The following is a 27,843-nucleotide window of genomic DNA, read 5'->3' as shown; positions in this document are numbered from 1 at the left end:
ATATTTTTCAAAAAGAAATTTCCAATGAAGAAACCAAGAGGCGTTTTTACTCATTACTTCTGATGCTGTTATATGAGGAAAACGGGAAATAGGGAGTGTAAACACTTTTCTGACGTAATTGAAATGGAGTCTGAGAGTAAAAATCAAATCAACTGAAGTCTCCAGGTACAACATAAAATTTGGGGTAGAATCAGGGAGCGCAAACAGTTTCTTGATAAAATAACGCTTGACCTTCTCCAGCTCCTCATAACGCTGAAAACCCCACACTTGGCAAGCATAACAAAGAAACGAGCATAGCGAAGAATCGAACAGCTAGAAACACTTTGAATTTGGAACGTAGAGGTACCAAATTCTGTTGATCCCCTGCTACGCTACCGAAGCTTTTTCCTTTAGATGACCAGCCAATGAGAGCCTGGGGGAATTTCTCTTAATATTATGTAGGGCAGAGCTGTAAATTGTTCGGCAAGGGCACTTCAGTGGGAAACTTAATTTTAAGTTTAATTTTGTAATTTTACAATACCCTGAGATCCTACTCACTAACAACATTTATCTTGAAAATGCTTCAAATAAAAGTGATGGGCCAATAAATAAACCCATGGAATCCGATGTTGAAAGGAAATAGTTTGGAGTTTATTTTTATGTAAAACATTGTATCAATATCTGTGCATACCATGTTTAAAGAAAGTTGTTGGAACCTTTTTGGAGAAAGATATTTCACTCTTGAGCAAAACCGGATTTCCTCTCCATAAAGCGTAAGACAAAGCTGCGGGCGTTTTCGATTCCAGGTGAATAATACCACCTGGGTAATACGGATATATGAAAACCACTTTTACGGACTCAAAGGACCTTAAATGGTTATTCCATGAAAATATAAATTTGAAAATTGGCAAGAGTATACCAACGTTAAGAGAAGAATCCTTCTTTACTAGGAGTGTGAGAAAAAGTAAAAAATACTGAAATTATTCACTTATAAAAGAAAATTAAACAAAGAAATTTAAGTAGAAAAAAAAGTTAATGTTAATTACATTTTTAATTAGAAATAGTAACTATCTCCTAAGGTAATATTTTTTTCCATTGAATAAAATATTATCTATAATAACGAAAAGTAGGGGTGCTGATATAATAGGCATTCTTTGTCAGTTAGGAAAGAGTTGTCATTTGCATCAGACTACAGCATAACTTAAGAATATCAACGTGAATTTGAGACGCTTAGTCTTCTCATTTTTTTACTCTGTTGATAACATTGGTTTTTTGAAAATTATTTAATTTATGTGCGAAAGTTGAATTTAAGCAACATGACTTATGAATGTTGGCCAGAGAGGATTAGGAAAGGTAAGGTTTAATTTAATCCATATTTTAAGAATTAACACAGTGCTTTATTCCAAACCCCATATTCAAATTTAAGCTTTAATATAATTAAAGAATTTCCTTTTTTTAAATTTTTTTTTTTTGAGGACTTTATAGGAGCGATAGCACTTTTTCTTGCAATCTAAAATATTGTAATAATTAACCATTTTTGAAATAAAAACAATTTTTGTTTTTAACGGAAAAGCTTATCTTTGTATTTGTTTGTTCGTTATTTTTGGTTTTTTTTTACAAAAATTTGTACTTAATGAGAATTATTATTTAACGCATAGAAGTAATAAATTAAGCCATTGATCTGTCATAAATAATTTTATAATCATGTAATAAACTTGTAATGCCATAATAAATAATGATTATTGACAGTAACATTCCTTTTCCAAATTCCTCATTTGTTCAAAACGTGAATTTTCTAGACAGAAAAAAAAATTATTATTGCTTTTGAGTCTTCTTTGCAAGTTAAAAAGTAAAAAATAATAATTTTCTAAGTTTTCCGCGTTATCTTGACATTGACATTTTTCAGTTAACCACAACAATAGTACAATAATTTATTGCAGTTAATGACACATTTTTATATAACTATTATGAAACAAAAATTAGTTCAAAATGTTGTTAGGTTTACTTATTATCTAGCAGTGCTTTGATTTTATCCGTCCTATGACGCATGTTTATTGTATATTAACCCGTTTCGGACTTGTTAAAATGTAAAACGAAGTTAAGAGAAAATAGAGGAGTCATTTTCGACACTTTTTAGGAACAAAATTTAATTTAATATAGGGTTGTTCGAAAAGTAATGTCGATATTTTGTTTTTTAAACTATATAGATATTTTATTGAATTACTTATTGATCTTTTTTATTTATAGTGCAAAAACTTTGGCCGTCTTTCCGATAGTAGCACGATTCCACGCTTATAAAAGTTCTGATCTTTACTTACGAAAAGTTGAGCCAAGTGGTTTTTGACATCCTCATTTGAAGTAAAAGTTTTACTGTCTAAAAACTTTTGTAAAGACCGAAATAAGCAATAGGCTGCGGTTGCCAGATCTGGCCTATATGGTGGGTGTAGCAACATACCTCATCCAAGCTGCAATAGCTTCTGATGAGTGACCAAACAAATAGTCTGAAGTCTGGCATTATCCAACTGGAACACCACACTTTTTCTGTTAATCAGTTCTGCTTTTTTTATATTATTATTATTGAATCATTTAATTTGTGCAATTGATTGCAGTACACTTGCCAATGTATTGTGGAATTGTCTGGTAGAAGCTCGAAAAACAATTATTCCCTTAAAAAAACCTCCAAACTTTTTTTAAAAAAAGAATATTGGATCTCTATTTTTTTTAAAAAAAAATATTGGCTTTGGAAGTGCTTTGAGCCGGTTGATCTTTTCTACTCCATTATTGCTTATATTCCACATTGTGTATATAATCAATTTTTTGACGCCAGTTATGATTCGCTTCAACAGTGGATCATTTCCTTGACGTTTGAGAAGCAAATCATGGATGTCAATTAAACAGGAAATCTCGTACTTTAACCAAAACCTAGTCGTTTCGCTTGACCATAAATAGTTTAATCAGACAAATTTAGCTTTCAGCCAAATCTTGTGTCGTGATAAGGCAGTTCGCTTTAATTAATGCCGTTGTAGACTGAAAGTATGACAAGTTGGGGATTGAATTTGGCTAGAAAAAAAATACAATTTTTGACCCAAATAGTACGAAAAAACGAAAATACTTTACGAGCAACCCTGTAGTATGCAAAAACTGAAAAATGCATTATTTGAAGAAGTACTTTGGAGGGAAAGTACTCTCCTCCCCTAAAAACTTTAATCAATTTGTTTAATTTTTACTGTAATCGTAGGTCAAAAACACTTATAGGTCATTCATTAAAATGGGTGTAAGGGGCCTGAAAAAAAAGTATTACATAAAAAAAAAATGGCTTTCACGAAACTGCTAATGCTCCTGTGGCTCTAAACCCATCTTTGTACTTTTATGGGGTGTTTCTGAATAAAAAACGACAATGTTGGGGATTTTTGAAATTAGGCTTTCGAAGGCCAGAATAGAATGAAAAACTTTAGCTGACGTCAAGTAGTTCAATTTTTTTGTCGAAGTAATTAGTTTTCTTTTCAAAGTTCCTCAAAGCCAAAACAGCTTTCTCCTAAAAGTGGCACTTTGTAGAGATATAAGCCGAAATATGTATTTATTTACATTTGTGATTACAAACTAAGGTTATACTATTTACAACCTTACTTCTAATTTATGCAATACAGATGAAAGTTAACAAAGGATAAGCTGAGTTTATTCCTGCTCTAATTTGATTGCGATATTATTGGTGTTGAATTCATTACATCGGCCAGTCTGGTAAAAGTGTTCTTAGGGTTTCGGTTAACTAGATTGATTTAATATGAATCGGGTAAGTTTTTCTGCTGGGGTCATAATAATAACCCTGTTGATAATGGCGGCGTATTAATTAAGTTTTTCCGAGATTGTAGTTTTAAACAGCATTCCGGATAATGTTTTCTGAAAATCAGAATTAATTAGTTGATGATTTAAGAAATTGATAACTACCGAACCGAAACTGTAAATAATCTATTTGACCAAGCTGACTGACCTGCTTGATAAAATATACATATGTAAATAAATAAACTTTTGGTGCAATACCTTCATAAAATGTGTCGTTTTTGACGAGAAAGCAATTTTGAGCTGAACATTTCGACTAAACGTCGAATAATCAACTTGACGTTCGATATTTTCTTCTAGCGTTCTCGACACTAATTTGAAATACCTCCATACAAGTGCTCATATTTTTATTTTAAGTAGAAATATCTCCTAAAAATTTCATTAAGTTGGGTTCAGGTATGTAGGAACATCAGCAATGGAATGAAAGCCTTTTTTAGTAATTTTTTGACAGTAAACTTTTTTTTCTTGCCCCAGTGGCCCATTCAGACGAATACTTGGCGATTTATTTTCGACCAAAGTAAGAAATACTGATTTAGATGACTTTCTTAAGTTTTTTGTCTAAATTTCAGAAGCTTTTTTAAATTTTCCTTTTCTTTTCCTTTCATTTTTTTTTTTGTCAGTTTTTCTGCCTGAACACATTTGCAAATAATTAATTAGTAGTTGAATTTTGTTCACAATTCTGCCTGTGAATCACATGACTTCCTTGTAACCAATTGAAGTCATAAGTAGGCAAATTGTTAGTTTTATCTCATTTGAAAGGAGCTGTTTATTTTTAGAGAAAGAGACCATTTATTATTTGGAAATATCACATTAATTATCAATATTTGTTATCAATTACTATCACTAGAAATTACTACAAAAACCAACAATTTCCATGGTTTTTATACTTTTCTAACGAATAGAAATCCGGATTCATATCTTTTATACAATACCCGATATTTGCTTCATCGCAAGTCTCACATCACTTAGTGCTTTGTTATGTATGAATAGCTTTACAACAATCTGACAGATGTACTTAGGCCCAATTCACCCGTTTATGGCCCCCTGGTGAAGAAATATTGATTTATATCAATTTTATTATTTAGGAAGGGTAAAATAAATTTTTGTTAAAAGCCACAAATCCACTTACTAAGGCAATAAAAATTGATGAAAGATAACTACGTATAAAACTTATATTGGATTATTTACTTATTACTTAGAGATTTTATTTTTTGCTGAAAATGTGTTTTTAAAATAGTTTTACTTCAAAAAGAAACACCATTAAATATCAAATTAGATCTCTAAACAAATTTATGAATGATGTAGATTACATAATTGCTGGATGAAGCCTCACCTTAAGATAAGAATATTTAGAGTAACGTGAGCGTGATAAACAATTTAGTACTTCAAGAATTTGTTTCTATTGTCTTGTCTTTAAACTGTTTGTCTGATTTTGAATCTTCCGAAAACTTTATGGGCGTATTACACATATACAGATCTATAACTTTATTAGCAAAATTTCTGGAAAATTCAGATTAAAATGTTCTAATGAAGTGAAATGTACGGATCAATTTATTTATGTTTACTCAAATATCTAAAGTTTGAAGAAATTTTCTTGGCCAGAAAGGATTTTTTTTTTTAAATAATTTAAAGCGCGTCAAATCTGAAGTTGTTGGCACCCAGAGTTTTTTTCAGTGCACTGCCGGCCTCCGGACTGTGTTCTCGCGTTACCGACAACACTGTCCGGTAATGGACAGTGAGCTGTAAAATGGTGCTAGGAAGAGAAAATCTAAAGGTCAGACGCTGGATTCAAACCCGGTACCTCCACGTGGGAATCCAATGCACTAACCGCATAGCTAATCCCTCCCTTCGATTTATCTCTTTATATTGTTATTATTAGCGGTTTTAACCGCTCTTTAATCTTGTTTTAACAAGATTGGTCACCACCAGAAAATTAATAAAGTTATTCATAAATAAATTTATTTTTAAATATTTTCTTCGAAACCTTAACCTACATAACAAAAGACTCTTATATCTACTGTTACTGCGACCCATTTGGTCACACGGCATCGAAGTATGGGGCTCGACTAAACGTTCCAACACACTACGGCTACAGGCATTACAGTCAAAAATACTTCGAAAACTTCTTAACGCTCCGTTCTATGTATCTAACCTCACTATCCATAATGACCTCAAAATTCCTTTCATTACAGATCTTGCTAACACTCGTTTTCTCAAATTTCATTCCTTTACAGCAGCTCATCCTAACCCTCTCATAGAACATCTATCTTCCTCCACATTACCAGGTAATCCTCTAAGGAGATTGAAGAGAAGATAGCCTCGTGATCTTCTCTCATCGTGAGAGCAAAGCACGTTACTGGAGTGACACCACTGGGTGCCTTCTCCATTCATGATTTTCTTCTATTTCTTTTCTCTTTTACCATATATGCTTGTTGCAACAACTGTTGCACTGGTAAATTACAATAAAAGATTAAAAAAAAAAAAAAAAATTCTTCAATTTAATTGATTTTTGTGGTTTCTGGAAAGAAAGGGTTACTCTTGACTTTCCTGTAATTAAATTTTAGTTAATCTTGTCCTCGTACACACTATTTAGTAAGAAAGAATCTAGCACCCTTGCTAAAATTCCGCGTTTGAAGATAATCTTTTTAAAGATATTATTTATTCTATTTTTTTTTTTTTATTTATCCTTTTAATGTAATTTACACCTGTACCCACAGGGTACAATAGGTAAATGCGATAAATGTATAAACAATTAACGTGTCAAACGTGAATGACGGTCATCCAGTGATGGCCGCCATTAGTCACCCAGTTGGTCACGGGGCCAACGGCGCCTCAGCCGTCTTCGAGGATTGGAGGGTAGCGCAGTTGAAGACAGGTTTGCAGCTAAAGGGTTGGGATGAAATGAGAGATTTTGATGAAAATTTTTATAACGGATTTTGGCAAGTTCAGAGATGAGTGGAATTTGGAGATCTGTATGGATTGTGTGGTTACTAACATAGAATGGAGCGTCTACTAAGTGGCGGAGAATTTTAGATTGGAGTGTTTGCAGTCTATTGATGTTTGATTTTTTAGCTGTTCCGTAAAATTCGAGTCCGTAAGTCCATATTGGTGTGAGAAGAGCTGTATAGAGTCGTCGTTTGTTCTGCAGTGAGAGTTTTGAGCGTTTGTCGAGTAGTCTGGCTAGAAGTTTGTATCGTTTGTTTAGTTCGGTACGTTATTCTATTTGAAAAGGATTTTAAATATTTAATTAATTTAATTAAACTAATTATCAAAAAATCTGCAACATCATAAATTTTTGCATAAAATATAGTAAATAAATGTTAGAAATACCTTCAATTTAAAGGATTTATAAAAACATAAATAATACATAGATATAAAATATAAAAAAGAAACATATAATAATAATAATAATATCTTTTATTATAAAGAATTTAAATTATACAAAATAGAATACAAATAAATAAAAGACAATATTCTCTGATGTTAAACACCAACAGTGGAGTTGAATCAAAAAACAATAAAACGAAATAGAAAAAATAAACGAATGAAAATAAAAAGGAGGCTTTGCACAAAAAACAGCATAAATGCACAATACTGTATAAAATTAAACAGAATAAAATTACAAAAAAAGTATAAAATTAAAATTTGAATTCTAAAATTAAATTATATCTGTATGACCAAGCCAATTTACAATATTGTATTAATAAATAAATAAAAAGAAACATAAAAAGGTGTAGTAAAAAAAAAAATCAAATATATCAATAAGGTAAATTATATGAAGAATTAATGAAGATTAATCACTTAATTAATTAATTAGTAAATGATTACTTAATAAATATATAAGAATCATCTTAGATTTTCCTTTAATTATCATTTCACTAATCATTATTAGAAACTTGAAAGTTTTCATCCTGTAACTCATCTAGGTATTTACGTCCTTCAACATGTTAAGTAAAATTTCATTCCACAGTTTTTACCGCTTTAGAGAGTGTAGAAGAAACTTAGGTACAAAATAAGAAGAGTTGAAGAAATCTAGGACTAAAAGATAGTGTCGTCCCTCTAGATGACTAAACTTTAACCAAACACTGAATTTCGGCTTAATTTGAGCTAGTTCTATTTGTCATTTCCAAGTAAGAAAAAGATGTTGACGGTTTCTTATTAGACTTATTTATTTTTGCTCAGTAAAATCGTGTTCAAATCTGTCAGGAGGTCATTTCATAGACTTGCGGATACCGAACAGTGATCTGCAATTGCAGAGCACCTACAACTCTGGATTGCAGTGTGGAGGAGGTTCCAAGGAAGTGAATAGTCCATTGGAAATATTAATTTTGTTGTTTGTTTCCTATTTTCCTAAAATCAAAGCCGAGAGGGGGGAGTTACTCCTAAATTCAGTAACAAGTTGTGTTTTCGTTATTCTCTACCTATAATTAATTATATTTCTCTGTTTCAGTTTATGTGCCGCAAAGATATGTATTGGGCATAATGGGCTTTCTTGGCGTAGCTAATGCTTATATAATGAGAGCATGTCTCAACATTGCAATCACTCAGATGGTAAAATCACCAACTATTGATAATTTTACATCTAATGATCCAGACAGTTGTCCTTTTGAAAATGTACCTAAATATTCAAATGCAACTACAACAGTTTCGGTAAGTTTCTTACCACTATTAAATTTTTATAGTGTTGACTAAAATAACTCTTCATTTTTGAAAAGAATAAGTAAATAAAAGTTATCAATTCCTTCACATTCTTAAAAATGTTTTTTTATTGAAACATCTTAAGAATTTTTAACATAGCATTTCGGAAAGTATTTTTATTTAGTTATAGTTTTAGTTACTTAGAGGTAACTGCAACAAGTTTTTTTAACGTATATTTACAACTAACTTCTTATTACTTCTGGATATCTCTACCATTCGGCTCAAAATAATTTAACAAAACATCTATTATATTCTCTTGTATTTGGTTATACGTTGTGATTGAAAGTGACTCGATTTATTTCAGTATCTGTATTACGAAGATCTTCCCTTGGTTAATGTCGTAGTTGGTTAGTGTCGCTGATGACACCAAAGCGAATTATTAGAAATGAACGTTCTGCAGTTGACGCACTGCCAGTTAGGTTGAAAGACACGCTCAGAGAACAGTTTGTAAAAACCACTTGTCCGTATTTCATTGCAAATTCATTTTCTCATTATTTTTTCATAGTGCTTCCGATTTCAAGGTTGTTTGCAATCAGCTTGTCTTAGAATTGTTAAATTGACTTGTCAATGTATTAATAATTCTTGTTATTACGTATATTTTTCCTGCTTGTTACAAAAAGGTAAACAACGTTGTTCTATTAATATTGTCTGAAGGTTTTTAATTTAATAATTCTAAATTTTGCGATAACATTACAAAAAATTGTCATACGTAGCACTTAAGTAAAATATGATACAGTATGAAAAAAAGTTAAATGAAAATTATTTTGGGTAAAGGCAATAATTTCGAAAACTAGATATTTAAATTAATATAAGTTAGTTAAACAAAATGTGCTGAATTCTCAAATATTGAGAAGGAGCGATATGTTTAATAGAATAGTCCAATATTACATTCTTTCCAATCATAAACATTGTTTATTTGTATGTGAATACAAATGGCTTATCTCTGTGACATATTTAAACAACTTTCCACAATGCGATTATTTCAATTCGATTCACTGTTTTCATAACCAAACGAAACGAAACGCTTGTGTGAAATTATCTACAAATTCCTGGTTGCAAAATTCTTGAATCTAAATAGTCTAAAATAATTACTAACATTGCTATTACTCGTTTATCGCTTTAAATAGGCGAGAGATTACCAGTTTTACACGGAGTTTTTGTGCTTCTAACTTCGAATTAGGCTGAATCTATGTGTACATTCTAGCATTGGTCTCGTTTTGGGACTTTCAGAAATTACCCTTTTTATTATTTTAAATTATTTTAGTATTCTAAAAAAATCTGTTTCTGGAAACTTCAGAAAAAAGTTATTGACCCAAACCAGTGACTCACAGTGATAACCAAAACTTTCGTTAGAAGATCCGAGTGAAGGATTGACAGACATTCCACTTAAAAACAAAACTCTTATACAAGTAAACAACATGTCAAATAAAATTTATATTCCAATAAATTGACAAGTTTATGGGCAGTTCTTTTTAAATCAATTCTTCTATAAACAAAAAAAGTTCGTTATTTTATTGACTTTTGTAAATTTTTTTTTATTTGTTTATGATAAATTTTTTATAATATTTTAATGACAAGTAGATACTACAAATGTACTGAATGAGAGAAATTGTTTGTTCTTTAGAAAAAAAACTGCAGTAAGATCTACGATTTCCACTTACTGTAATAACTTCTAGTAAATTTTCTTCACGCACAGAAAACGTTCACCAGTCGGCGAACAGTTATTAGTGCAGTATGTACGATCCGAACTGTTTGGCAGCATAAAATTGCTGCAAATTCCGCATTTTTATTCCTTCATTTCATACGCCATTGAAATCTGCATTTACTACAATTACTATCTGTAATACGACGCAAAACATGTAACTCCCTGTTAGTTAATCCTGATGGTGAGGTATTTCTAGTCCAGAGGTTACTATACGAATTGAAAGTATAAATTTCCTGCAAGGAAGATGAAAAAAATAAAGTTTGCGACATTCTTTCATCAAAATTCCCACAGTTAGCCGGCAGGACAAATTTACCAATGCAAGTGCCGGGGCCCCAACACCTGCGTCCTCCCTCAACTCAAAAGAAGCAATTAAAGCGAATCAAGAAGTTGAATTAACAAAGCACAAGGTACTCGGTTTAAACAGAATGACTGCCAAAGAAGACGACGGCTAATCTTCAGAATAGTGACCGGGTGGTGGCCTATTTATTTAGATCGTTTTATTTACAGTATAATTTTACCTAGTTGGCTGTCGCCACATGACTTCCTCCACAAAGGGCCCGCTGAGGCTCTATCGCCCAAGGGCCCAAAAAAAACTTGGAGCCGGCCCTTATAATCAGGGTACCCTAAATTTATGTGTTATAATAGCAAAATTTAATTAAATCAGTATTTTTCTTTTTCACTCTTAACTTCAAATTCGGGCTTCCCTTTCCGTACAATCCACTTTTGGCTTAGTTATTTATAAAATAAAGTGAAATTTCTGTCCTTCCAGTCAAACAAGATGAGAACTCCTAATTTTTCTATGAATTTCGCAATGGTAACTTCAAATTCTGTGCTACCCTGTGTTTACATTTCACCTCTGGCCTGCCTTGAAGTTTAATGTAAATTTGTGACGCTGGTCACTAGCTGTTGCCCGTGTACTGGTTTTTTTAAGACAAAATCCAAATATTCATAAGGAGGAATGTATCGAATTTTGCTTTACAGTAATTTTTTTCTTTTTCTAAAATTTCCAATTTTAACTTGTTTAAATTTAAAGAAAAATCATTGGCTTATTTATGCGCATTTACAAAATAAGACTCTCCATGAAGAGATTGTCCAGAAAATGGTGCAATACCTTTTCCACCCAAAATTCTAGCAGATTATTAGACTAAATGATTACTTCTATTTGAACAAATGATTCAGAAAAATTGATTTGAGTGGGATTGTATGGATCTGATTGTAAATAAAGATGACATATTACCAATAATAATGTCATCTTTATTTACCAATATATTACTCATATTACCAATAATAATGAGTCTTTAGAAAAAGGAAGTTAACCACAGTGCATCCTAATGGGCCAAACCCTAAAACCTAACCTAACTGCGTTTAATAGTTGTGGTGTGCTAGAGTTGTCTGACAAATTCAAAATAATTTTACCCAAATTATTGCAGCACTCCTTTGTGTATAATTAGAAAGTTGTGCGTGAATGTTAGCGTTGTTGTCTGCAGAGACAGTAAGTACCCTAAAGAGTGGCTAGTATAAAGTGACCACATTTTCATTGAGACAAAGCGGGACAAGTGGGATGAAATGAGAATTACAATTTAGTTATACATATTTTATTGTATACATTCATTTACTTGTACAAAAATGTATTTATTATCAATTATTGTTAACTATAAAAATATTTGTAAAAAATAATTTGAACATCATGATTTTTAATCAAATTAAATTTTTTATTTAAACAAAATTATGATTTTCTTTCACGGTCATATTTTTGATCCGAGTGAATACTTTGCAATAGATTCGGATCATTTATTAAAATGTCGTGAAATATTTCACATGAATTGGTCAAATTATATTTTACACTTAATAATATAGATTTTAAAGTTTTAATGTTCAACAACGTTTTTTCAGTTGTCCATATTTTATTGATACTAGAAAAAACACGTTCTGTTGCTGCATTTGTTCCTGGAATGGAGAGCGCGAATTCTACAATTTTCAAAATATTTTGATGAGGAATATTATTCTGTTTAAAATGAAGGAATAACTCCGTCCATTTTTTGTCTGTTTCCACATTTGCAGACAACCAACATTTAATTTTTTCATCTGAAACATATCTTTTTGCCAATGACACCTCATCAAAAAGATCATTTTCGCAAATATTATTTTTCGGAAAATGGTTACTAATATATTCAAAAGATTTTTCCACATATTCCCATAAAATCTCCTTTTTTAATTTCACCCAATTAGACGATTCCAATGTACGAGACGTAACGACAATGATCGAACACCACCGAGTAAATCTAACTCGGTACATTGCCTAATTTAGTTTACTCTGCACGCATTTTGTGTTTTTTTTAATGTATTTTTTATTTCTTAATATTCACCATAATACTTAATAAGTATTAGGTAACATATTTTTACAGTACATTTAAAATAAGAAATTTTCTAAAAAGCGGGACTTTTTAAAAATCGGCGGGACGCGGGACAGTCCACCAAAAAGCGGGACTGTCCCGCCAAAATCGGGACGTGTGGTCACTTTAGGCTAGTACTCTCAGCAAGCGGCCACCAAGAGTTCAGAAACAAGTACAGCTTGAGAAGAAATGGGCATAAACCCTAACTATATTATAAAATTAAATTAACTAAATTATAAATAAATTACTTCATAATGACAAAATCTGAATAATTGATTCACTTTTGAAGATTGAAAGTGAAAAATTCTCAAAAGCTTGAACTTCTAAAAAAAAAAAAAATTTCCACAACATAAATATTTTTTTTTTTATATAAAATATTTTTTTATTTACATTGCATTAGTAATAATGACAATCCAAAAAATTAAATTGATATAATTAAATAACAAGATTAAAAATATAAAAAAGAAACAAAGAACAGTAGCAAGAATTTGAAACAGGGGGCCACTTCATAGCACCGTTATCAAATTCAATTGAAATTAATTTCCGTGAGTTTAAATATTGAAATATGTTTAAGTATTTGTATAAAATTTTATCTTGGTGCATAGTTTTAAGTGTGCGAATTGTATTGTGTATGTTTGTGTACTTTTCATAATTATTTAAGAGGATCTATAACTAACTGGTCGGTCAGGTTTTTGAGAAATTATGTTTTAAGCTTCCGAGGGATTGAAAAGAATTTTGAGATGTTCTCAAACTTTCTTTATCGCTTACTGTCCGAGTATATAAACAGATCTACTTTATTTGAAACAAGATATAGTTATATATCAAATTGAAAAATAAAAAAATACAGGAAATTTAAATTCGTAGTTAAACCGAAACACAATATGTCGGTCAACGTCCGAGAATCTGAAAATGTGTAATCTTTTACAAAGCAGCGAGTGTGTAACAGCGAAATCCAAGATAGATTAGTTGCTGGTAACCGACCCTTCTTTGCGCTGTACCGGGTTGTGAAATCCAAGTCCATTTCAACTAATTATCTTACTGATATTATTTTTTAGTTAATCTTGACTAAACTGTTCAAAACTCAAGATTCGTTGTGAGAGCAATAATTTTTTTTTTATCATTCGGGTAAAGAAATTATGTAGCTGTGTTCTTAGTTAGTAATGTTTTTTTAACCCGTTGAACCACTGCCCGCACGAAAATGGATTGCGGGGCACATTCTAACAAAAAAGCTGTTCAAAACTAAATAGTTAGCAAACTTAAGTTGCTCGCCATTCCTCTTCTTTACTTATATTAGCCCATAAAGAATCACACAATTTTAAAAACTTCTTTTATTTTTACTTTCAAAAGACTTCATTTCCAATGAAAAAATATGAAAAATTTGGCATGTTAACAGTTCTTTTTAGTGATAGGAGAAGGAATTATAAAAGCAAAATTATTTAAAAAAGGGTCAGTTGCATATTTACCATTTTATACGTAGAGGTTTACATCGTTGTCCAAAAAAATAAATAAATAAACGTAAAATATTTATCGCTTTCTTTGTTTAGTTAAATATTAAAATAAATCAAGATGTTCTTATCTTTTAGTGTACATATGTAAAAACATTTGGACAGGGATTTACTGTGAACGTTTATGTTTCTGTAAACACATCTTTAGAACTTTGTTCATTAGTAACTGAATCTAACAAATTAATACATTCAAAGTTGTTAGAGAAATATACTTCTCAGTATTAAAAGACGCCCTTTAGTTCTAAAGGGAACTTTCCTTTTAACCTTTGAATGTGTGTATTTTAAGATTTAGTATTGCTCTAAAACTTGCGTTTTTCAAGTAATGTACGCATTATCTTTCCGTTAATACCCAGAGATAGCCGAAAGCTAAACTTTAATTATTATTAAGCAGATATCCCAACTGGAATGGAGAACTGCGCAACAGTAGACTACGAAAAACACCAGCCTTTGGTTTAATTCTTGGACGTTATTTCTTGCAGCAACATATTTTTAATCAAACCTGCTATTGTATGCTGAAGTACAGGTAGTTGTAACAGACTAACAAAAGCAATTTTTAATTTTTTCCAACAAATTTTAAGGCAGGCTTACATAGACTATGCTACAAAAATATTACACTGTTTAATAAAAACAATATTAATCCAATACCTCTTCAATCGTCAAGGTGAATTTTATCCATTTTTTTTTATAATAATGTTAAATCTTTAATAAAAAAAATACTGATGTATGTACGATGAGTGGAAACAATTCAACATTTTTTTTATTTATTTAATCAGTATCAGTTTATTAGATATATCTTATTCAATGGACATTTCGTTTTTATTAAGGACATAGATATGTATTAGTTTTTAAAAAGGGGAAGGATTTAGAAGGGATAATGGGGTTAAATTTGAATCACACTGATTGGTAACATCTTGATTTTAATTTGTCGGAACAAATTCTTCGATTCTGTCTGCTATCGGAACTTCACCCTTTGTCAAAGTCAGGTTTCTGAGCAGGAGTTTGATTTCCATAAACCTGATGATCCAAACTCTGAAGAGGTGGAAAGTGAAAATGTGTAGAGTTAAAGAAAGGAAATAGGGTTTGAAGGTAAAATAACAATAATAATAATTAAATACGTATATCATTTTGTAACATGAGTATGGTTACTACAGGTTTGGTTACTACTCCAAAAATAATATAAAAATTGTATTTTTAACACATTTTCTAAACCTTTACTTATTAAACTATCTGAATCGTAGTTCCTCAACTTCGGCGGAACTTCAGTTTAACCAAATGCATACTTGTCTGAGTTGGTCCGTATTGAACATATTAGAACAAGTCAGAAATTATTTTATTTTTTAAAACCATAATGTAATATTTGTTCCGTTTATTTCAGAAAACAAATTCGTTACACGTCAAGTACGAGTGGGACGAACAAACTCAGGGCATAATCCTTTCTGCATTCTATTATGGCTACATATTCACACACATTCCTGGAGGTCTGTTAGCTCAAAAATTTGGTGGAAAACATACCATGGGTTTTGGTATATTGTCTACGGCTTTATTCACCTTGCTCACACCTTTAGTAGCAGAATGGGGAGCTATTCCAGTCTCAGTCTTAAGATTTTGTATGGGACTTGGAGAGGTATGTTGTTTTTTTTTAAACTTCTGTTAGAAAAAGTTGACTAAGTATGGAAAGAAATTGAATAGAACTAGATTATTCCTTTTAGTAAATAAATAATAAATATAGAAAATTATTAATATTGGTTACTACTACTACTACAGACTCGACAAAGTCAGTGATGGAGTTCTCAAATACCTAATCAGGTGCGCTTGATAAACCTTCCTGTAGAGATCTTGTAAATGGATCCAGAATCCAACAAATGTTGTTTCCAGTATCGTAAAAGCTTTGTGCCTAGGACAACGTCTGCCACGATAATGCCAGGATTTTTTTTTTCTTAAAAATAGCTAAAAAAATCTCTTCTTCTTCTTTGTCTAATGCTCTTATGCCTTTCAGCGTCGAGCTTAAGAAAAAAACAATCTCAAAAATGAAAAATAAATTCAATAAAGCGATACATAACGGGGGATTTTGATCGGTGGGTTACAATTAGATGAGAACCAGTGAAAACTCTTCCTAAGTCATTTCTACTACTAACTAAACCGAATTTCTAAGTCTGAGTGCATGATTAGATTTGAACCAGAAAAAGGGAACCAATTTAAATATCAAGTTTTAGGTATTTTTTAGGTTAGCGGTCGATCAATCAGTTTTTGAAGAAAATAACTATATTTCTGTCTCACACTAAACTTACAGTAAAGTGTCTCGAGCACTAAATCAACGACATTACCCAGCACTGTCTACCTATCCACATTTTCAGCATCAATATTCAGCTACGAGCTATTTTCAGTTTTAAAGATATGAACACCTCATTTTCTGACTCAGAAAACCTCAAAAGGGATTTTTCAAAGAAAATTGGAAATTTGGCATAACCTATTTACTGTCAAAGAAGAAAGAAAATACGTTTTAAAAATGTATGCGTCAGAGACATATATAAATATCTAATCACAAATTTAAACAAAATATCGGGAAAAGTGAGTGTAATATTAAATTGGAATTTTGGTGTGTGTGTGTGTGTTTGTTTTGAAATTTTTCCTCAATTTAAACTTTTATTTATTATTTTTAGCTTTTTTGTTATCTAAATGAAATTCCGTCGGATTCAAACAGTCACGCGCGTATTGAAATTGATATATTACTTTTATACCGTGTAATGGTCAACTCTTGTGAAATGTAAAACGCATAAATGCAGTTTATTTTCTTTTTTTCCTTCTTCTTTCATGCCATTATTAATTTATTTTTTTTTAATTTGTTAAGTTACCCAGCGGTAACACTCCCTGGAAGTCATCTCCAGGATTAACTAATCTCTTCAGAAGAGATACAATCGCGAGGCTACTGGCGTTTTAATCGCCTAGGACAGCGGTTCCCAACCTGGGGCGAAAGATTGTTTAGGGGTACGCCAAAAAAAAGTTATTATGGCGGAAGATATAAAAATTATACAGATATATTATTAATGAGAAAAAAATTATATAATAAATGATTCCTACAACTTAATTACAAAATTATTTTAATAAAACTGAATAACATATAAATTGACAAGAATTAAGTACTCATTCGATACTGCAGTATTTTTTTTAAAAGTAAATATATTTGTATATCAAAAATTATTAAATGATTTCTTGAAAATGTGAAAATTTGAAAAAATGTTGTTTTGAGTAATATTACACATGGCCCGCATATAATTTACTTCTCCTTTATTAACGCTTTGCTGTTTCAATTTACGACCCCTGCAATAGTTATTGGTTTGAAATGTTTACCTATTCATAGATGATTTTTTTGATAGGAACATATCATATGTATATGTTCTTTACAAGACACATTATATTCAGATTGTTTTGCTGTTAATTTAAAGTTACAATACGTAAAATCAAGAATACGATTATTTATTTTTTTTATTTATATATTATATACATATATGTATATATGTTAGGGGTACACACTAAGGAAACAATCAGGTTAAGGGGTGCACTAATGAAAAAAGATTGGGAACCGCTGGCCTAGGAGGATGATCTGAAAGGTAATAAAATGATAAATGGCGGACAAGTGGATTGGAATGAGAGTGTAAGTTCCGATGCAAGAGTTTTTTTAGCGAGTTCGAGCATTTCTAACTCTGTGTGGATGGTTAGATTTGAAACGTAAAATGGAGCGTTAACGATAGTGTGGAGAATTTTTGATTAAAGAGATTGAATTCCTTGAAGATTGGAGCGTTTCGTTGAACCCCACACTTCAATACCGTAAGTTCAGATTGTTCTTGGTATAGAAGTATATATCAGTCGTTTGTTATTAAGTGAAAGATTAGATTGTTGGTCTAGTAGTCTTTTAAGTCGTCGATAACGCATGTAACTTCAATTCGTTTAAGTAGTGTGTACGGGTTTCAATCTTTTGCCTAATACAGCCCAAGATAACGGACAACGTTGGCAGAAGGAATAGGAATTGAGTCACAGTAGAGATGCGGAGGAAAGTCAAAGTAATGTTTTGAGATTTGATTTCATTTTCCACTTTTTAAACCATTCTTCAAGAGAAAAGAGATGGGTTTGAAGGTTTCTGTGTGAAGTTACCGGATCAACGTGAGGAGAAAGTATAGCTGTGTCATCTCCATAAGTTCGAAAGATAGTTTCTGGATGATTTGGTATGTCTGCTGGGTGTACTACATATAGGATAGGTCCTAAGATACTTCCTTGCGAAACGCCCGCTTCAATACGATGTTCAGCTGAATACGAAGTTTCGATTTGAACTTGAAAATAGCGTTCAGACAAATATGCCTTCAAGATGAGGAAGTGTGTGACTGGAAGTATGGCCTTGAGTTTCCAGAGCAACCCCGGGTGCCCCACCCAAACGAAGGCTTGCTTCACAACGAGAAAAACACCCGAGCAACACTCTTTCTTCTCAAGGCAGGATGAGATTGTGTCTCCTTTTTGATTGCATATTCACATGTACAAAGAATTTAATTAATTAGTGCTTTTTATAAAAGAGGTTCTTAAATATTAATAGAATTTGTTTCATTTGATTGAAAAGTTTAAATTTATGAATTTAATTATAACTACAGAAAAGAAATATAGCACACATTATAACTACAAACGTCCTAGTAGTCCGGATTCACTAAACTAAATAAACATGTTCTCAAAATGTCTTCTTTGAACAATAACTTGACTTCCTTTTATTGCCGTATTCAACTTCAGGTGTGCAAATTTTCTAAACATTAAATATTAATAACTAATGGTTGTTTTTGTTCATACTGTTGGAATACAAAAGGAGGCCAGACTTTTTATCACTCTCAGAAATCACTATTCTAGAAATATTTGATTTTAAATTAAAATAACAATTTAATACAGGTTTAAAATTTACGCTACCTTTTAAGAATGTTCTTTTAAGAGAAAGTAGCCATTTTCAAGTCACCTTGTTTATTTCTTTTTTCTTCAATGACTAGTCAGACACGCTTATCTCATGCTCAGTCAAGTAAATGACCTATTTATTCTTATTTTAACCTTTTCGATTCAGAAGTCAAATAAATAAATTATGAAGCTTTTTGTTAATCATAGTTTGAAGAATCTTTTTTTTTTTTAATTTAAGGCGCAACAACATCTGATGTTGGCGCCCTGAGCTTTTTTCAGTGCACTGCCGACCTTCGAACAGTGTTCTCTTGTTACTGACATTTTGTCATCATCGGACAGTGAGCTATAAGAAGGAAGAGAAAATCTAAGAGCTGGTTGCTGGATTCGAAATCGGAATCTCCGCGTGGTAATCAAGCTCGCTAACTACTGAGTAAAATTTTCCCTAAATACAGCCACTTGTATTATTTATTTACTCATAACTAGCCTCAATTTTGAGATAAAATTGCAAAATATTTGGTAAAGTAAGGAATTCTCGTATAGTAAGACTGGAAATATTAGAATTTCTGTTTCGATGTATCATTAATTAAGCCAGTAGTGGAATGTATGTGCAGGGTATCCGAATCTCAAATTACAACTAAAAATTGAATGGAAAAATGATAAATTCTCTTCTAGTTTTGAGCAAATGAAGGATAGATTGCAAAAGAATGAAGAAAGAAATCTCAATAATTCAAGTCTAATAGGCGAGAATTCCTCATTTTACCATTAATTTTGCAATCGTAACGTCAAATATGGTCGACCCTGTGTGTATAGTCCACCATGGCTTAGTTATTAATTCACAGAAGCAAAAATCTCCATCATTCCAAACAAAATAGACGAGAATTCCTTATTTTTTTATTAATTCTGCAATCGTACCTCCAAATGCGGTTTACACAGTGTGTATAAACCAACTTTGACTTAGCTATTAATTCAATGAAGCAAAAACCTCATTCTTTTGTTCAAATCTAGTCAAGAATTACCAATATTTTGTAATGAAAATGCGAAATTCAGGCTTCAGTTGGATTGAACAGAAAGGGACTCCGAATTTGATGTTACGATTGCAAAAAAAAGAAAAAATAAGGAATTCTCGTGTTGTTAGCCGGAAAAATAGTGATTTCTGCTTCAGTATACTAATAATTAAGCCAAAGATGGAATGTATACATATGGCAGCAAAATTTTAAATTACCTCTGAAAATGAATGGAAAAATCAGAAATCCTCTTCTTGTTTTGAACAATAGAGAGAGAAAGATTGCGAAAGAATGAAGAAAGAAATTTCAATTTTTTTCAGTCAAACCAATCGAAAATTCTTTATTTTTCCATTAATTCTACAATCGTGACTTCAAATTCAGTTATAGTATTAAGAAGAAATCCAAATCTTTCCAGTCAAACTATACCAGAATTTCTTATTTTTTAATTAATTTTGCAATGGTAATTACAAATTCGGGCTTCTTTGCATTTACATTCCACCTTTGGCTTAGTTACTAATACAATAAAGCAGAAATCACATCCTTCTGTTCAAAACTAAAGGAGAATCACTTATTTTTCCATTAATTTTGTAATGGTGATTCCAAATTTAGGCTGCTCAATGTGTACAATCCACCTTTGTCTCAGTGATTAAAAGTATAAAGGAGAAATCACAATCTTTACAGTCAAAGTAGACGATGATTCCTTAATTTTAATTAATTTTGGAATCGTAACTTCAAATTCGGGCTGCCCTGTGTGTACAATTTACGTCTGGCTCATTTATTAAAACACTAAAGCAGAAATCTCAGAATTTTCTGCTCTCTTCTTAAGATGATTAAGAGAAAGTAATAAGTCAAACGGTTACTCATTAAAGAGTAACCTAATTAAAGTTCAGAATCTCAAGATATTCCATACTCCATTAGATTTGAAGAGCTGCGATTGATTTCAAAGTTCACATAAATAATTGATTGTTAATAAAGTATAAAGTAAACAAATTATCAAAATTGTATTTAATTTTTAAAAACAAATTTTAATACACAGTAATTAATTAAAAAAGATAAGACAAAGATGGAACTATAATATCAAGGTTTTAATGTTAATAACGAGAGCGGAAAAATACAATTACATAATTTTAGGACGACATTGTTTTCTAATTCAAAGCTCTTCCAATGCTATTTGATTCTGGCATACATCGAACTATCTTTGGCACGATACAATCTGCCTCAAGTAAAAGGAAGAGTAGACGCTTTCCTATGTAGTAATACGAGTATGTATGAATTGTTGATTTGGAAATTGGAAGTAAATAACAATAGTTTAATTATGATATAAAACATCAATCTGTTTATATTTAGGTCATTATTTTACAAGACTTGTATATACTTAGTATATATTAATAAACAAATTCATAGGTGCCAGAATTTTATCTTCAACTGGAATAACAATCCTTGTTATTCATCTTTTAGTTGTAAACTTAAAATACGAAGAAAAAGAATACTAAAAAACCCAAGAACCTGAGCAGGAGTTAGACAAAATTTATTTGATTTAATCTTTTCAAGTAACGTTAATTCATTTCATCCAAAATTGTTTTAAATGAAAGCTTCGAAATCATTTACTGAGGATATTTTAAATAAAAGATAATGATTTAAATAAATGTACGTGTCCTAGCACCGAGAAAGCGGAATCCTAATTCACCTATGGGAGTAGGTCCTTCGTTTTTTTCAAAGAATGTTTTTGTGATTGATTCTATAGACTGCAAAATGATTTGAATGTTTATAAACTCATGAAGAAATGTAGACAATTTGGTAAGCAAAAATAAAGAAAGAGTATTTGTTTCTAGAGAAGGTGGAACATTCAGAAATTTAATAATTTAAATAATTTGTCTAGCGGTAGCTAGTATTGCAAGTTCATAACTGGTGACAAAAAAGAAGAAACAAAGTTTTCTCCCACAAAAATGTTTTTGTTTTCAACTTCTTTGGCAGGGCACCCATTTATTACATTAATTTTAGATACATTTAATTTTTATTCTTGCCAACCAGACCAAGCTTTCAATAATTTGTGCATTAAATCTTGTTTTAAAGTAGTTATTTTTCAGGGGACGACATTTCCTGCTCTAAGTACACTTCTCTCCCAATGGGCACCGCCACTGGAAAGGACCAAACTAGCAGCGCTTGTTTTTGCTGGTAAGTATAACGGTACAAAAGCTATTAATTTCTTCTTCATTAAATTATTCAATCCAATTAGCTATTAAAACACAGTAAATAAAACCCTCTATAAATGCGCAATTCGGATTGTAAAATTATATAAATTAATAGGAATTTTGGATAATCATTGCGGACTGGTAAATGGGGGGATCTCCAGTTTTGAAAAACCAATTTTTTGGAAAAATATCATTAGCAAAATATGCTTCCACGACAACGCCCATTTCATTCAATCCACGACACCTAATTTGGTAGTTGAGCATCTCCTGAAAAATTATGCGTCACCTTGCTGCAGGAAAGATACGAGTACGAAGAATTATTATTTTAGTTTACAGGTAGAATTATTCATCAGACATGCCCTAAAACTCTACACATCCCATTCCTTACTCTAAAATTCTGAAATTCCTTCCTTTCTGGCTAAAAACAAAGTCTAGTGAAAACAATCATACGACATACAATTTTCAAGGTTTTAACTTATAAATTTTTTCAAATTTCGAATGTTCAATGATATTTCCATGCTTACTGACATTTCATGTCACAAGTATTCTAGCAAGTCCTGGCTTAGCAGTGATTTATACAAATTTTCTAACAAATTCCAGCATCCTGGAACTTTTTTTTTCTCAATATCCAGCAAGTACGCACAGATTTTTCGTTTTAGCGCCAATTCTAATTTTTTCTTTTTGTCAGCTCTTCATTTTACTTTTATTGTTTTCATACTTAATGTACTTAATGGCTGTTGGGGATGGTAGCTGCCTCAACCGGCCCTTTCCTGACGACGCCCATGTAATGAGCCATACAGTTACAAAAAAAGCAGATTGATTGCCACTGTATAATGAGATGTAAAATAAGATGCAACAAATTATACTAATTTATGTATGTGCGTTAGTGTGTATGTGGTTGAGAGTGTATATGAGTGCATTATACAGTCGCAAGTTATGTAAGCTATATACTTAGTATATCACACATATTTAAATTTCGATTATTTTATTTAAACTTTGATAAATAGATATCAATTTAATTATATATTCATAATTGTCATGCTAGATGAAAATTATAATATTATATTATAATATTTCTTTTGCTAAAAATAAAACCTTTTTAAGTAAAGTGACGCTTCCGCTCAAGCTCTTTTCTTAAAATTTGATCTTTTTCACAGTACACCTCTAAAAGACTTTACAGGAAGCGTCACTCCCAGGACTTTCTTAAGATTATATAGAGCAAGGATTTCAAACAAAAGTTATATACATATAAATGTAATCTTAACATTCCGCAATTTTCCGTTTTTGAATAATACTGTCACCTACCAAACCAACACACACGTACTCCTTAACCTTTACAAGCAAGTAAAACACCCTCAGGTCAACTACTATAATAGCAACAATTCGAAATGTCAAATTTGAACTTTCTGCGATATTCTGCTAAAAAAGATAAGCAGGCTTACACACAAGACCAATTTGTAAAAACACTTCTTTTTTTTTACGAGATTTAAGGGATTTCAAAATCTTAAAATTCTACGTGATTGCATCAAACTACCTTAAAAAAATATTTCCACAGTCCAGAGGAAGGCCATAGGTGGTTAGCTGGAGGAAATTTATTCAAAAATAAAATTGAGCAACCATTACATTTTACGTTTCTAAAGGCCTGCAGCCAACAGCTATGGAATAATGTAACATGGAATAATATAACATTTATTCTTTTGCAGGTGTCCAAATAGGTACTGTTGTTGCAAACGTCTTAAGCGGTATTTTACTTGAATATTATTCTTGGCCGACTGTATTTTACGTCTTTGGCGTCGTGGGGGCGTTGTGGTTTATTGTTTGGTGTCTTACTTGTTACAATGATCCATCCTCTCACCCCTACATTACGGACGAAGAGAGAATCTACTTAGCAACAACGATAGGAGCCACTGCTAGAAATAAGGTATTTTTTTTTCAATTATTTGTAGAAAAAAACTTCTATTCAAAAAACATCTAGATTTAATAGTGAAAGTGAACCCATCTTTTCATTTTCGTAGGTTTATACTTATTCTGACAATGCGTAATTTATTCTGAAAACAATATTTTACTTGTATCTAAAGATACAAAATTTAGTTATATCACCATATGTATCGTTATGTACTTGTCAAAATATTGTTCAGAAGTCGTGTATATTGAAAGCACTTGTTTATCTTTCTTTATTGTTTGTAGTTATCATCCTTAAGAGATGTAAATCCAGAGATTAATTAGACAAAATTATCTTTAAAACCAAGGTTAATTTGGTTAGTAATTAAAATGAATACTCATTCAAAATTGCTTACTTTTAACATTTCCATGTTATTTACTATTAAATTACCATGAAATTTAAAATAATAAATTCCAATTTTAATTTTATCCTATCTGAATGTGGCAATTGCGACTCCTTTCTATTTTCTTTACGTCCCCGAAAAGTAATTTTTATTGTTCATTTCGTTAATATTCTGTCTAAAACTAACGTTATCGTTTCTTTCATTAATAAAATACTAATATTTTAAAATTCATTCTTTTATTCTCCTTTAACAATACTCGCTTAGTTATTTCATGTAACGAAAGGCTTAGTATAGTATTATTTTATACTATTTCTACATAAACGACTATATAAAATAATTATTTGTTCTTATAAAAATTAGGATTTTTAAACTATTTCAGAACCCAGACTTGGATCGTTTCTCGAAATTATTGAACGTTGAAATTGAATCAACGATTTTTTAGAAATGTTTTTAAAGTTGTCCTTCCATTAAGAAGAATTAATTAGCCACATTAAGACTTTCATCAAAATACTACCATCTTTAGTTTTATGTATAATATTTTAGGACCTCGTCAGCACTCCATGGAAAGAGATTTTTACATCAAGACCTTTGTGGGCCCTTACTATAGCAGAAATAGGACACGACTTTGGGCTCTTTATGATGGTTTCTGACCTGCCAAAGTACATGAGCGATGTTATGCATTTCAAAATAGCTGAAGTTAGTAATTTCTGAAATTTAGAGATAGATTCTTATATCGAATGTAATCTAAGTGAAACCTTACTAATGAAGACATTCATTTCAGAATGGAGTGCTATCCGCTCTACCTTACTTAGTAATGTGGATTGTTTCAATCTTTCTTGGATATTTAGCCGACTTAATACTGTCGAAAAATCTAATGCACATCACTAGACTGCGGATTTCTCTGGCTACTTTAGGTATTCATTTATATTAAATTTTTTAATATATTTTTAATTTTTATTTTTTTTAACTTAATTATTCAATCGCATTGTATCACCTATCTCTCATCCGCCAAAAATCAGCTATTTTCTGACACAAAAAAAACTGACATAAAATCCCTAACAAGCAACTTATTGAATTTGAATGAAGTTGAATTAACACGATTGGGGTTCGTGAAAAGACTGGTTTATACATATAGAAAAACAATAACGTTATATATGTATATATAAGTGTTATTATGGTATTCTTTGTATATCATTTAGAGTTTTAAATTTTGGGAATATATGTATATTCATCAAGAACTTGGCTCTGCAATCACGTCACACGTTAAATTAGGTCTTTAACCTCAAGAATGACTCTCTACCTTTCTCTGTTCAAAATAAAAGGACTGAAATACTCTATATTCAAACTCTGAAAGAAGAGTTCTTTAAATGCCGATTGCATGTGCATTATAGTTTAAAGAATTAAAAACAATAAACAAGTCCATATTCCTCAAATACCAATCGTATTTTTTTTCTTATTAAAATAAATGTTTCCTTATTTTCTTCCATGGGTAAGATTAGTTCTTTAAAAATCCATTAACAATGCTAGCAACTTACTTAATTATTTTTATCATTAATAATGAAAATGAATAAACGATAATCCATGAGAACATTGTGAGATTCATAAGATTTTTTTTACAGGTGCCGTTGGACCAGCTATTGGAGTAATTCTGGCATCCTATGCTGGATGCAATAAAAGCGCAGTAGCAACTCTTTTCACGGTTGGAATGGGTCTTATGGGATTTACATACGCTAGTCTACGAGTAAACAGTCTCGACCTATCTCCGAATTATTCCGGAACAATTATGGCCATCGTAAATGGTTTAGGTTCTGTTTCAGGCATGGTAGCTCCAGTTTTAGTAGGAGGCTTAACGCCGAATGTAAGTAGTGTTTTTTTTTTACTTTTTCTTTTTCCTTAGAGGTAGGATTGAATCATGGTCAATATTCTAAAATGACTCAGAGGACAATATTTAAAAATATTTATTACATTGTAGGATGTATTTAGTAATGGTGTTGACTTGATAGTTACCCTAACTGATCGATTCCCCTCGAAGTAGTGTTTCCGAAGGTAAATCATGAGTAACAGAAAGGAAATGTAGAAATGATAGATAGAATATTGTATTGTGTAATGAAAATGAAAGATAAAAAGTTGCAATACCTACACCAGCTAACAAATAAAATTTAAGATTAAGAGAATATGGCTAAACGGCATAACAAGAGTAAGGGATGTATCGTCATAGTCGTTGGGAAGACCCTTCACTTAAAGATGTAAGAATGTTACTGGTCACTTTTAGGTATTTTCTGAGCCTTTCCCCCACTACTTTTTCAATTTATAAATTCTACTAATCAATCACTGCTTTTCCTGACATATCTGATGTGTAAGAGTGAACAGAATTTCTTAAACCCTAAAACTTACAGAAAATTCAACTTGATATTCCATTTTGATACTATCATTACTTTTGGCACCAAGATCCATCAGTAAAAGAGCCATTTTCCCGGAAATGGCCAAGCGATTTACCGTTAAATAAAATCCAAGATCTAGACCGGGAATCGAACCCAGTATCACAATACTTATTGTTATTAGCTTTACAGGTCTCGCCTCTAACCACTCGGCGACTGTGGCGCCTCCAAGCGATTTTGTACGTATACTATTTACCCACTTAAATGCCCATTACTTTCATTTAAAAAATATTTTTCATGAAAAAGTTAGTGAATTCTGAATTCAGAATAACCTATTGAATGTCTCCACAATTATGGGCCATGTTCGTCTTTTACTTACCATCACTCATGCATTTCGGTTTGAGGGAACTAAAGGGTTTGAGGAGGTTTGCCATATAAAATTAAATTCAAATTAAAATGAGTCTACGAGTACACTCCTTCATTTTTTAATTAACCTGACCCTTTTCAGCATGTTTGTTATTAGTAATTAATTTAATTTATTTTTCAGAGAACATTAATGGAATGGCGTTTGGTGTTTTGGGTGATGGCTGTTGTACTTGTGGGATCAAATTTCTTCTTCGTCTTTTGGGGATCTGGAGAAATACAATCTTGGAATGAACCACCCAGAATAGGAGAAAATGGAGAAAAAAAGGAAAATAGGACTGCAGGGACAACACCACTTTAAGAGATTTTCAGAAATTATGCTCAAGAAATTGATTAATTCTGTAAGAAAAAAACATTTTTATTTTGCCAAAAGTCAAAAATGTACAATATTTGAGTTAAGGATGAGAAAATAAGTTATTTATTGTAAATATTATTTTTATTTGTACATAAACTATGTTTATACTGCTTTATATTTATGTGTGTATATATTTTTACCGAATTAATAAAATTATATACTTGTC

The 27,843-nt window shown here is 31.2% G+C and overlaps 1 protein-coding gene across 2 annotated transcripts; it reads left to right on the top strand.

Moving 5' to 3' along the window:
- The first annotated feature begins 1,131 nt into the window (after positions 1-1,131).
- Positions 1,132-27,843, top strand: LOC141449634 (sialin-like). 2 transcript variants are annotated; one of them, XM_074119229.1, is made up of 9 exons: positions 1,132-1,332; positions 8,267-8,466; positions 15,493-15,741; positions 22,132-22,219; positions 23,940-24,157; positions 25,065-25,217; positions 25,303-25,435; positions 26,141-26,379; positions 27,447-27,843. In XM_074119229.1, exons 1-9 carry the CDS (start codon positions 1,296-1,298, stop codon positions 27,621-27,623), a joined length of 1,494 nt encoding a protein of 497 aa, XP_073975330.1. In that variant the 5' UTR covers positions 1,132-1,295; the 3' UTR covers positions 27,624-27,843. The 2 variants fall into 2 exon arrangements, with proteins under 2 accessions (XP_073975330.1, XP_073975331.1); XM_074119230.1 differs by lacking the exons at positions 1,132-1,332; positions 8,267-8,466 and adding an exon at positions 11,557-11,711.

This window comes from Rhodnius prolixus, unplaced genomic scaffold (assembly GCF_049639745.1).
Source record: "Rhodnius prolixus isolate KJV_2025 unplaced genomic scaffold, Rpr scaffold_2, whole genome shotgun sequence".
Lineage (NCBI taxonomy): Eukaryota > Metazoa > Arthropoda > Insecta > Hemiptera > Reduviidae > Rhodnius > Rhodnius prolixus.
This window is presented reverse-complemented; position numbering and strand designations above follow the sequence as displayed.